The following is a 13,221-nucleotide window of genomic DNA, read 5'->3' as shown; positions in this document are numbered from 1 at the left end:
AAGTGTCAGAAATGGTGGCCATGCACTTGTAAAATATATTAACCCTTCGAGAACATCTGAGTTCCGTCTCTCAGTCCTTACACAAATTTCTGCTTCGTGAACACTTCATTCTTTTGGTGAAATGCTGCTAGATGCCTATAGTGTCTCAAGACTTGTCCCTGAGGAGCTACAAAGATAAAGGACAGATCCTTCACACAGTATGCTTACATTCTAACTGGAAGAGCAGTAACAACCCATCCACAGTCATAGTGGGCCACGCCTGTAACCCCAGCACTTGGGAGGAGGCAGAAGCAGAAGTGTTAGGAGTTAAAGGCCAGCCTCAGCAACACAATGAGTTAGAGGTTAACAGGGTTGTATGAAACTAACCCTACTGCCAAAGAGAAAAAAAAAATGAAGGAGAGGAGGAAGGTAAGGAAGAGTAATAGAAAAGGGAAGACCCGTGGAACATTCTAGGAGAAGGAAGCATATTGTAAAAACACAGGGGATAGGACATCCATTGGTACTACTGCCATGTCAGAGAGTCTGGAGTGTGCACAGCAGGCCAGAGGAAAATAGAGGCTAACCTACTTACTTGGTATGTGCTGCCCACAGTTTAAAGGTTCCGTGAGCTTCTGTAAGGAAGAGTTAGTGATGAAGTGTACCGGGGAGAGTATTAGGGAAGACTTACATCTCAGATCTGTCCAGGGAAGTGTGACAGACGACTTAGAGGTGACTCAGCTGGGACAAGATAATGAGTTTGATGTGGATGCTCTCATCTCAAGAGGCTATGAGGACTCTGAGCACGCGGTCTCTGCTCTCCGAGCCTCTGTTCCTCGTCTGTAAAATAAGAATAATAATGGCACTGATCTCCAAAGGTCAGGGGGAATTAGAAGAAATGCTTGGGAAATACAAACAAAAGCACAAACAAACAAGCAATGAAAACACTGAATAAGTCTGAGCTTGTCTTTAGTGTAGAGCTGTCCCTGGCACGGTTTCCATTTTTACTAATCCTATCTTGCTAGAAAGAGAGGGTCAGAGACTAGCAAGGACACACGGCTGCAGGGAGAGAGGGATTGCTTCTAAAGCTGAGTTTGCCTCCTGCCTCCAATGGGGCCCTTGGAAAAGCTACCCAATAGTCTGAGCCTTGGTTTTCCCATCTGTGAAAGGGGAGAGTTGTGGCTCTTATGGAGGGAGGGTTATGAAAGGAACATAAGCTCCTCGTCTCTGTCCTTAGCAATACAGATATTTAATAATTAGTATTCCACCATCGTGCAAAGAGATTGGTTTGTCCTGACCATTGTCCTAAAGGCAATAAGGAAAAGAGACTGTAGTCAAGTACAGAAACAAAATATGGTCACTCGGTGTCCTTCCCCACTGCTTAGAATATCAGAGACCTGTAACTGGACAATATACAGAGAGTGAGAGACTTTAGAGCATTAGGTCCTAAGTGGGATGCTATCAAATCCCTCCCCTCGGGGCGCAGAGAGCTATGCGGAAGAGGAGGGGGAGACTGCCAGAGCCAGGTGTGATGTGATTCCATGGAAACAGTGTCTCCAGATGCAACAGGACCGATGCACTTATGAACTCACAGAGACCACGGCAGCACACGCTAAGTCTGCACAAGTTCCAGATAGACAGGGTCCCAACGCTGAGCAGGGGAACTAGACACAGGCCCCACTCCCTACAACCATAAAGCTATCTGCAGTTGATAGCAAAGGAGAAACCAGTTTTCTCAATGGAGTCTCTCTGGTATATAAACCACACTTCAGGGCAATCCCCGTGCCCAGTAGTAGCTGGCCAACACAAAATGAGCTCAATGGTATTTTGTCAGGAAAACAAAACAAAACCGAAGTTAGGTTAGATTTTATTAAAAAGGTTGATTCTGTAATGAAATTCTCTTTCTGCAAAGACAGTCACTCTCTCAGGACATAGTTGCTAATCAAGACACCCTGAGCATTTTAATGATAAGGGGATCTTAGAGAAAACAATGGAAGTTCCCTTCACAGAGGCTAGAGTGAGCCTCCTGCTGTAGCCTAGTGTGACGGGGGCAGTAGTGGTGTGGGCGGTGCAGGGGCAGCAGTGGTGTGGGCGGTGCAGGGGCAGCAGTGGCGTGGGCGGTGCAGGGAGCAGAACTGATGTGGGCGGTGCAGGGGGCAGCAGTGGCGTGGGCGGTGCAGGGAGCAGAACTGATGTGGGCGGTGCAGGGGGCAGCACTCGTGGGTCGTGCAGGGGGTAGCACCGGTATGGGTGGTGCGCGGGGGGCAGAGGTGGGGGGGAGACCACACCCGTGTGGGTAGTGCGGGGGGAGCCTCACCAGTGTGGGTGGTGCGGGGGGGGGGGGGGGGGGGGGGGGGGGGGGGGGGGGGGGGGGGATGCTCAGAGGAAAAAGGAACACTCTTTACCTACAAATAAATAACCAGCCCCCAGCAAAACAGAAGCAATCATGAGTCGGAAACCTATCTCCAGCCTTCCTTCTCCCACCAACTGGCTAATCCCGGTCCAGGCACCCAGCCCTCCACAATCCTTCTCAATGGCAGGTGCTTCATCTCACCTGCCATTTCTTCCCCTCCAATGCAAGTTCAGGAAACTCTCCTTAAGGCTTCACTGAATGTGGGCACTGATTCTCCGTTCCCGTGAGTTCCACATTCATAAAACAGAGCTAACTGTATCTGCTTGCCACTCAAGTGGTTGTAAGGTCCAAGTAAAACATAGGCATGAAGGCCACTGAGAGAGAAGCGGGTAGGTCATGTTACTCCCGGAGACTTTCCAACCTACGTGCAGGGTTCCACTGGAGGCTAAGAGGCCATGCAAGGACCTTCCTGAATCTTCAGATAGACACTGTGGCTCTTTGGCTGAAGAAGGATATGGAAGGACTGTCTCACGGTTCAAAGAGTTGGAAACACTTTGTTTCCTCAAATAATGGTGAAATTCAGAGCAGGGGCCATGATGGCACAAAGGTGTTCCAGAAGGAGGGTGGAAGCCAGGGTTGGAGGAGACACTTTGACATGTCCTTCCAGGGAGGTGTGTTATCGACCCCATTCTGGGCCTGGAATGTGCAGTTCTGGAGGGATTCCCCAGGCAAGAGGAAGCCTCTCAAGGGAGCATACCAACCAGAGTAGGGGTAGGAAGCACTTTTAGTGGCCAGGCTATAATAAGAAATAGCCTGCCCCTCATCCCATTGGCTACTAGACAGCTACACATAGGACAACAGAGGCAACAAAACTTGGATTTGGTCAGATAATGCCCACTCTTTCTGTGTGTTCTGTGTTCTGATGGCTCCCTCCTCTTTCCTTATCTCTCTCTCTACCCCCCTGCCCTGCATTTGTGCTCTCTCCTTCCTTCCTTTCTGTTTCTTTCTTCTTGAGCGATCAGCACATTTGAGTCCAGGCTCACAGGCAGGATATAATCAGTAAATTAGAATGGACCTTTGAGAAGGGAGCTGTGGCAGCGGATCCCAGACAGACGAGCCCTTCTCTCTCTTTCACTCCACTTCAACCTTATTCCCTTTGTAATGACAAAGTTCCTTCTCTTCTCTCCTTTTTTTCTTTTCTTCTTTTTATAAATAACAATCTCCATGGAAATCTAGAGGGACAAAAGTTACTTTGCAAGATTTTCTGATCATCAGAACCAGCTCAGGGCTGTTGGGAGTTACTCTGACCCACTGTAGGGTAGACCTGGGAAATCTTGTGACAGAAGCACCTAGGCCATCCTGATGAGTAGGCAGATGGACCTACTTATTATAAAAATTAAAACAACCAGACAAAAATATGTAACCTTTGGCTGGAATTTGCTTTGCTGAGGACAGACAGATGCTGGCCTTGAGGAAGGACATTTTGGTCACAGTCTCACACTTGCAGTTTCTGTCCCTTGTTCATCCTCGGGAAAGATCTGAGAATGTGATGATGAAGACTGGCTCTGTCACCCAGTCACTTAGAGATGCTTTGGGGCTGGGACCTAGGCCTTGATGGAGGGTCACCCTCCTGTAATGGCTTGACTTCATTTGGGAGGTTCAAGCCCTCGGGAGCCAGCAGCATCCTCAGATGCCTAGTGTTCTTTCTCCTTCCCTAGTGGGGGAGCGAGGCTTGGGGGTTAGTGAGGAGAGTGGAACTGAGTCATCTCTGCCACTCACTGTCATTTGGTCCACTGGGGTGGAGAGCAACTTTGTGGGTTCACACAAAGGTAGCAGTCACTTCACTAGCAAAGCAACCCAACAGCCTGCCCCCGCAGAGGTGGTGGTCAGGCACGACTGGCGCCTTGGAAGAAGTCTTAGCAGCCCTCCTCAGCAGCAGGACGCTGGGAGGCCGAGCTGTGCTGCCTGTGACAGCCCGAACCATCCTGCCCTTTTCTCAGCTCTTTGCTGCACTGTGTGAGGCCTGCGGTTTAGCGTTTCCTTCCTTTCCAGCTAGAGCCCCAACAGCCCCCAGCCTGGCTGTTAGAGATACTGGTGAGAAGCGCAACGGCACCCAGCGGGAGACATCTTTCTTAAGAGTCAGAGTGTGTGGGAGCGAGTCAAAGGCCAGCTAAGCGCTGTGGGATGGGAGCTGAGTTCTGGCTCAGCTCTGCCTTCCTCAGGTCCTTGCTGAAAGGGTACTTAGTTGCTGAGGGCGGGTAGGTTTAAATTGCAATCCCTGTCCTCTTGTCCAAGCTCCCACGGCTATCATGTGAACGCACATGGTACTTTCTTACTTTGAACATTATTTCCCTAAGTATTCATTGTTATCTAGGTGACAGCATGGCCCTTTAATCCCACCCCCAGGAGGCTGAGACAGGAGGATTTCAAATTTCAGGCCAGGCTGGTCTACACAGTGGAACCCTGTCTCAAATAAACATTTATTATTACTCTCTCTCTTGCATGCGTGCATGGGTACATACTTGTTCTTGCTTTTTTTCTCTTATTTTGTGTGTATGCATGTAGGTGTGTGCGCGTGTGCACACACACAAGCATCTGTATGTGTGTGATGTGTATAAAGACAAGAGGTTAACTTCAGTCTTCATTTCTCAAGAGCAAACCACCTTGTGCTGTTAGAAGAAGGTCTCTCCCTGAGATCTGGGGCGTCAGCCAGCTACCCAGTAAACTTCAGGGATCAGCCTGTCTTTGCCTCTCTGGTATTGGGATCACCAGTGCTTGGTACCATCCCTGCTTTGATGTGGGTGGCGGGGATCAAAGGAGCTTACTTCTCAGGGCCACATGCTCTGTGTCGTGAGCACTTTGCTGATTGAGGCATCTCCATAGCCCCCTTGTCTCCTTGTCTCCATCAGGGTCAAGAGCAGAGTCCTTGGCCCTTTGAAGGCCTTGATGCCTGCTCTTCAGTAAGCAGGTGACAGAAGAGGAGCGAGCGGATGCCGGAGCTATTACCAGCATCCTGGCAGGATGCAGGGTGCACTCTTCTCTGGCTGTCCTATGGGATATCTTTAGCATGCCTGCTGTCTGTTCTCCACAGTCACCGCTGGGCCACATGTGACAATAGTCATGCCACAAATGTCCTGATCCTGTGTTTAGTGAGAACTAGGAAGTGCTCCCCACCCCCACATTTTAAAAGCTCCTCTCCCTCAAGAGCAGTGGTTCTCAACCTTCCTAAAGCCCTTTAACACAGTTCCTCATGTTGTGGTGGCCCCAACGGTAAAATTATTTTCATCACTACTACATAACTGTCATTTTGTTACTGTTAAGAATTATAATGTAAATGTCTGATATGCTACCTGTGTGGAAATGTCCACCTTCCAAAGAGGTCACGATTCACAGGTTGAGAACCTCTGCCCTAGGGCCAGGCAGTGGTGGTGCAGGCCTTTAATTCCAGCATTCAGGAGGCAGAGGCAAGTGGAGCTTCTATGAGTATGAGGCCAGCCTGGTCTATAGAATGAGTTCCAGGACAGGCTCCAAAGCTACAGGGAAACCCTGTCGAAATAAATAAATAGATAGGTAGACAGATGGAGAGGTAGATAGATAGATAGATAGATAGACAGACAGACAGACAGATAGATAGATAGAACCTCTGCCTTAGCAATGACATTATTACGGGGGCTTACCATTGCCTTATTTTGCTTCACTCTGTGTCTCTAGGCTCCTCAAATTAATCTAATCTTCCCTGTTACTCCTATGAGGTGGGATGGTACTGAGGAGTGAGTTGGGAGCCCCTAGGAGAGAAGGAGGAATAGAAACGTTAGGTCTGCTAAGGACTGTCTTTGCTAATCTAGTAAATTTGTACGAGACTAACCTGTCCCCGTGAGCAGAAGAGACATAGACTGAACATCACTTTCACAGCTAAAAAGAGGCTCAAGAGCACCGTGCCAGGAAGAGGACAACATAGACAGAATTGCACAAGGCTGTGGTATGCTGAACTAGAGAGGGTGGCTTTGACCCACGGGTATGCCCCTCATCAGTAATCTACAATATCCCTTCTTTTGTCTGAACCTCTGTCACCTCCTGCAAAATGTAACTGGGATGAGCTCTGAAGCTTCTTCACTTACGTAATCTCCAAAGAGCATCAAGTCTGCTTGCCAGGGAGGGTCCTGCTAAAGTCCGGAGTGTGGAGTCTTATGTTTTGGGGGTTTGAGGGGCTACCTGAGATACAGCCCCAGAACCAAGGCTCTCCCTGTGCTGGGTTTTGGGAACTTGCTGGTTCTGTATGAATGTACCTAAGCACATGGTATACTCAGTTATTTTGACCAGAATTGGGTCTCAGGGACTGGATAAATCAAGAGTTTCTCCCTCTGCAAGATGTACCTTTACAGAGTACTGGCTGCTCTTCCAGACGTCCTGAGTTCAATTCCCAGTAACCCCATGGTGGCTCACCACCATCTATAGTGGGATCTGATGCCCTCTTCTGGCATAAAGTTGTACATGCAGATAGAGCCCTCATATGCCTAAAACAAATAAATAAATCTTTTTTAAAAAGAGAGAAATCCACGTGGGCGATTTAGTTATTTGTCGCTGTGACAAATCGTTGTACAACAACTTAAGGAAGGGTTTATTTTTGGCTCATGACTTTGGAGGTTTAGAGCATGTACTTTGGGTCTGTGACTTCTGGGCCTGAAGTGAGGCAGAGAATCGGTGCGGAAGGGCATGGAAGATCAGAGCCATTCATTCACTTCATGGCAGCCAGAATGCAGAGAGAGACAGGAGAAAATACTGGCTCTGAAATACTCTTTGGATACCCGCCTCTAAATACCGACGTCTTTTAACCTGGCCGTCACTTCTGTAGTTCAATCAACCTCCTCCCGACAGTCTGCTCACAATCTGAATGCATAAATGTACTCGCACCCATGCGATTGGAGACACAAAACAAAACAGCTCCCAGTGGCTTTCAGGGTCCCCTTACCCTCAGGAACCTTCCCTCAGGTGAAGTCCATCTTTAACTTCCCTGCAGAAAAAAATTTCAGGATGCAGTTTGAAGCAGAGTTGGAGTTTCTTAAAAAATGAAAAGAATATTTAACGTAGATTTAAATACAAGGGTTACTAGGAGATTCCCTCAGAGGGAGAAGATACACAGAGAGGGTGGGCATGCACTTCTTCAAGGACAGTGACCTGAAGTGTCTTAGCAGTCACAGTATACACTTGCTTTCTCTCAAGTTACAGCTCACATAATTACTAAGAGCAGACACTGCCTTGTCTGTCTCCTTTTGATAAGGGAGATTTTAGGATGGACCCATAGGATTACAAGATTATAAAAATAAACTATGAGCCACAAGATTGTGCAAAGGGGGTGAAGGAGTGCCTTTCACTGCCAGTGGGGTCTCTTGTGAGAGTCCTAGAAAACTATAGGTTTTTATGTGGAGTAGAACAATCATGTACACATAGGTCTTAAGCATGATTCGTTGCTATTTTAACATTTTTATTAAAATAGCTCTCTATAAAATGTCTCTGAATGCACAGCTTTTGCAGCAAATGTTGCTAACTGTGCTGAAATTCTTGACTTTAAGCTGGCAAGAGTCTCTGAGCAGATCCTGGGTCTCCATAATTTGAGCCAAAACCCCCACTGAAGTCAGAGCGCTCACAGTCCGGTCATCTCTGGAAACACTTTCCCAGACACACCAGGAAGTGTGATGTTCTAGTCTCTTAGGTGTCTCTCAATCCAATCAAACTGCTAAGTAAGATTGCTCACCTCATACCATGTCACAAAGCAAGATCGACCATTATACCATGCGACTAAGCAGACGCAAAGAGGGACAATAGGTGGGGAGACCATAGGATGAAGCAGCCCACTGGAGTTTGTAATAAGAAGTACACATGGGCCTCTGAGTCTAGCAGATGGTTTGGTCACAGGAACGATGCACCAAGACTCAAGGCAGCACATCCTATGAATGGCAGGACAGTAGGTTATACGACTCCAGCGCGCAGATCCTCGGGCCCCAGGTCATCAGATCAGGGAGAAGGTAGGCATGAGATGACCAGTTTTTAAGGGGAGCTCAGAGCCAGATATCAAAGGCTCAGTCGACATAGGTCAGCAGATGACAGAAGACTTCATGGGAGCAGGAGTGGTTGTTGGCACCAGGTCAGATCCTGAGGAGAGTGGGGACAAGTTCTAGGTGGGGGCAGGAAATGGAGCTGAAGCTGTAAGGCTGGCTTGGGGAAAATGGACACCAAAAGAAAATTGGCCAAGTTTGGCCTACGTTGCATGGAGGTCACGTGGATGGGGAAGCAGCAAGGAGGTGGAGGCCAGGAGGGGATTGTTTTGTCTCTTAACATGTGCCTTTATCTTGTAGGATTCTCACCAAGTTAAGTCAAGACATCAACAAGAATGAAGAGAGAAGGAGCATTTTTACACGCAAGTGAGTTGCAGCTGCAGCCTAAGCCCTGCTACAAGGGAATTCAAGAGTTAAAATCTCAAGTAGAGCTTCTAAAAGCATCTGCAGTACTGGTTTGGCCTCTAATGCTTCACCTGTGGTGGTCCTGTCTGTCCCAGGAGTCATGAGGAGAGTGCCTAAAGAGGGGAGGGAGTTTCTTCTCCCCAGTGAACATTTTGCCCCTGGGTCCAGGACAACAGGGGAATGAACATTCCCTAGATCATTAAAGAGTCACAAGTTCCCGACTGTGACACCAGTGTGACTTTAGTGGTCCCCAGAAGCTAGGGACAGTTCAACTCTGGTTACCAAGCAACAGAAGTATGAGTCTTAGGCAGGGAGACATAATCATGATTGGTGCAGAGGCTAGGCTGGGGAAAGGAGATGCCCTTTGATTGACAGGCTTCTGAGATGCTGTTGTTTGCTTTTGCAGACACCAGGTTCAACGATTTCAAGAGGAGACAGGTAAAGGGAGCGGGACTGAGAGGAGTTATTTAGGAGGGGATGTGTGCTTCAGTTCTGGCCTTCTTGAGCCTTGCATAGGACACAAATTATCAGCCAGTTATTCATCATAGAAGAGTTTGGATTCCCACTAAGAGGCAGAAGGGTGCCCCTCTGGAGGAACACTGCAGAGCTCCATCTGTGGGAGAGCCTAGGCTCAGCTTTGAGCACCTGAGCCTAGCCAATGCCTCATCGCTGAGCCTTACACGCAGTTATCCATTGTTTGATTGCTCAAAACCATTTAGATTGGGGCTTATGGATCCCATAGAGTCATGCTGATTAAGAAACTCTATGAATAAAGCCCCAGGTCTTACTCTATGAAAAGCAATCCTCGGTCACTTTTGTATACACACAAGGGACCTCTGCTGCTCTCTGGTAGAAAGAACTCTTCTAACAGAAATCATATAGCCAATAGTAAGTTGCTCTCTTAGTATGATTTCCATTGCTAGAACACTGATCCTAAAGCTGGTTACATATGCAGGGAAGAGGTTTATCAATTTCAGACTTCTAGAAGTCCAAGAGCATGGTGCTGCCATCAGCTCAACTTCTGGCTGAATTCAACCTCATTACAAATAGCATCATGTGGGACACCGTGAGAATAGTAAGGGGTATTTATAGAAGTGACCAAAATACCAGGACTGTGCTTGCAACAAGGCATCTAGTCTCAAGGCCCAGATGACTCCTGCAACACCCATTCCAGTCTGCAGAGACCCAAGTCAGTCTCTGGAGAAAGGTATCAATCCATTCATAGAAAAAGGTATCCACCCATGGGGTCCCTTTGACCTAATTATCTCTTAAAGATCCCACTTCCCCTTGATACCATTACATTGTGACTTACCATGAGTTCTGGCAAGGTAAATTGTACTCAACACAACCGTTGCTGGCCCCAAGCATGAAGTAGGAAGGATGAGGGCCGGTGATGGCTGTTGGGAGGGAGACCTGCTCTGACTCTCTGTTGGGTGCTGATGGTGGTGTTATCTCCTCCACAGAAAGCCATGAAGAAGACAATGGGGGCTGGTCATCCTTTGTGAGTATAACTTAAGCTAAATCACCTTCATATTGGTGGCTGGGGTGACTTTCTGTTGATCGCAATGCTGAAAAAGGAGCAAGCCCCTTCCACCAATGAAGCATAGATACATCCCATTTCAGGGCCCTGAAAGGGCCAGGCAGTAAATATTTCCAACTTTGGAAGTTGAAAGGTTTCTTCTCTACTACTCAGCTCTTACCCCCCACCTCCCATGTGACATAGAAGCAGTCACGGGCCGTGAACAAATGGGTGGGCTCAGCTGTGACAGCAGAATTTCCTTAGAAGAATGCAGAGGTTGGGCTGTAACTTGCTGGCTGCAACATTGCTCGCCCGCTACCAAGGCCAACAGCAATCCTTCCCTTTCTGCTATCTTTTCTAGAAATCTATGCTACTGTAACTCTTGTTCTCGTGGACTTAAGTCACCACTGGGTGACCCAGAGGGAAGACATTTCATAATGGGGTGTTAGCGCTGGAAAGGCTCCCCCGCCAGGTTTGCGTGGGAAGGGTCGCAGTGACAGCACCTTCCAGAGTCTGATGGGCTGTGCACCCCCCCTCCTCACACTGCACACTGTCGCCATACACGGAGTAGGGTGGGAGCTAAGGACTCTGTGAAGCAAGAGAAAGCTAGGGAACCTTCTGGAGGGTGTGCCTTGGGCAAGGTCCTTTGCCAAGTCCAGGCAGATCTGAGGCCCAGGCTTCCCAGTCCTCAGTCTAAGTGGTCTTTCAGGTAAACGACCACTTCTAGGTCTTTCAAAAACAGTCATGGAGGGAGTGACCCTTGTCTTACTGAGATTCTAGTAAATAAAATCATTTCATTAGAAAGAAAATGGCTTCTGGGAATGTATGCTTTTTATGGGAAAACAAAGCAGATTTATTCTGTACAAAAGAAACAAGAGAGCGGTTTCCCCCAGATGTTTGTGTTTCAGTATGGCAGCTGGATCCTTGTGAAGGTTTGTCTTGAGCCCTCCTGTGCTCAGCCAGAGATTAGTCTTCAGTTCCAGCCCAGAAGCATGAGCTTCCCATCTGTGGAGGTTGTGACACGTTACAGTTCCCTCTGTGACAGATCTGCCGGGAGGATGCTGGCATCCTGGGCCGAGATCTCACAGAGGCTGTACTCTAAAGTGTCGTCCTGTGACATCTGTACCAGATGTGCTGTCCTTCCACTGTGCTGGCAGGAAGAAGATGATTACGAAAGTCCCAACGATGATGATCCGGAAGGAGAGGACGACGGGGATTATGAGTCCCCCAATGAGGAGGAAGAGGTGCCGGGGAACGAGACTGATGAATACGAGCCACCACCCTCCAATGATGAGGAGGCTCTGCAGAACTCCATCCTGCCTGCCAAGCCTTTCCCCAACACCAACTCCATGTACATTGGTAAGAACCTCTGCAACCTGCTGGCCAGAAGCTGCCCATTGGGCTTCTCTGGGTGCTGATTCTTGCTCAGCTTCTGGGAAACGGTGGCTTGAGACCAAAGAATCTACCACTCTGGCCATTTCCTCCCGAGTGAAGCAGGCTAATGGCAGAACAGAGGGCAAGGCTTGCCGGAAAGAGGGCAGCTATGTGGTCCTGCCATCTGCAGACTGTCACAATAAATGTGAAAGTATTCAGAGGGCTTGGGTCTGCCTTTACAAAGAGACAGTTTTTACGATGTTCCTCATCTACCTGTTTCTCTATGGCCATATGTCATTCCTCATTCACTGCTTCATTAACTCACAAAGTCACAAATGTTCCTCATCTCCTACTGTGAGCCAGACGGCACGCGCTGCCGGAAGCTACCAGGAAGGAAAATGCACCTTTGTCTTGTGGAGATTCCTTTCGAATAGAGGAGGTGACAGAAAATGATCATAGGCGCACTTGGCCTCCTCTGCACCCAGGGAGTGTTGTGTCTAACCCTGGGAGCTGTGCTCCATCCCATCACCTCATTTAGTGTGTTGAAGGACAGAACACTAAAGCTAACAGGCAGGAAGTATCAATCATCACCAAGACTGTTCCAGACTTAGGACAGAAAAGTGAACCCAGGTTGCTGAGTGTCTCTCAGTGTTTGTCACAAAGACAGAGTGAGCAAGACAGACCTCACTTGCCAGCACTCTTAGTCTCCTGGGTCAGACAACACCAGACAATTGCGTCGTGTCATTGTTATCATCAAGCCAGCGTAATAAATGGGCTTGCTCCCTCAGGCTGTGATATTTGAGAGGTAGTCTTCGGCTGATAATCAAATAGTGTATTGAGAATGAGAAAGAGTTGGTTATATGAGGCTGAGTGGGGGTAAGGGAGGAACATTTGAAGCACTATGGTTGTACAAAGACCCTGAGGTCCCGAAGAACATGACATATCAGGGGAGCTGAAAGGCAGCCTCTGGAGTGGAGAAGACCAGGCTTGGCCTTGCCTTGAGCCCATTTCTTCTGGACAGGGAATGACATTCTTCCCAGGGCTGACAAAAAGGTGGATCAAGAGAACACTCAGTGCTTTTTCAACCCCAAGTTCCAGACTCCTTCCACAGTCCTCCTAAAACTAACATAGGCAGTATCTTAGTGCGGGTTTCTATAGGTGTGACAAAGTACCATGCCAAAAGCACAAGATGCCAGGAGGCCCTTCGCCACTCACAGCTTATGCCTCACAGTTTTGCTCTGGCCTCTCCCAGCCCAGACGGGGAGAAGCCGGTCTCGGGCAGTTCTCTGCAGCCAGAGTGATAAGGGTGTCTAAGGCAAACCATGTGCTATTTAACTTGGTAACAGAAGTGGGGGGCAGCTCCTCCCTTTGCAGAAGGAGATGGGCAAAAGGAGGAAGTAGGAGGGTGAGGCAGCCCAGAACATTTGTGAAGGGAAGGAAGTCACAGAACAAGGGGCCCATGAGGGGTAGCAGCTAATGTAACACTGATAAGCACCTTCGGGTGCAGTGTAAGTTTATATATGCAGGCATGCACACATATG

General features: G+C 48.4%; 1 protein-coding gene across 1 annotated transcript in view; it reads left to right on the top strand.

Annotated features, from left to right (window-relative positions):
- Positions 1 to 13,221, top strand: part of Lcp2 (lymphocyte cytosolic protein 2) — a 42,343-nt gene that overhangs the window by 12,190 nt on the left and 16,932 nt on the right. The window contains exons 4-7 of the mRNA XM_050138689.1: positions 8,683 to 8,748; positions 9,194 to 9,225; positions 10,251 to 10,288; positions 11,464 to 11,665. Coding sequence (XP_049994646.1) covers positions 8,683 to 8,748; positions 9,194 to 9,225; positions 10,251 to 10,288; positions 11,464 to 11,665 — 338 coding nt within the window. The remainder of the gene's footprint in view (positions 1 to 8,682; positions 8,749 to 9,193; positions 9,226 to 10,250; positions 10,289 to 11,463; positions 11,666 to 13,221) is intronic.

This window comes from Alexandromys fortis, unplaced genomic scaffold (genome assembly GCF_014885135.2).
Source record: "Alexandromys fortis isolate MF-2015 unplaced genomic scaffold, M_Fortis_MF-2015_v1.1 scaffold_11, whole genome shotgun sequence".
Taxonomy (NCBI): Eukaryota; Metazoa; Chordata; class Mammalia; order Rodentia; family Cricetidae; genus Alexandromys; species Alexandromys fortis.
The sequence above is the reverse complement of the archived record's forward strand: the minus strand, read 5'-3'. Positions and strand labels throughout refer to the sequence as shown.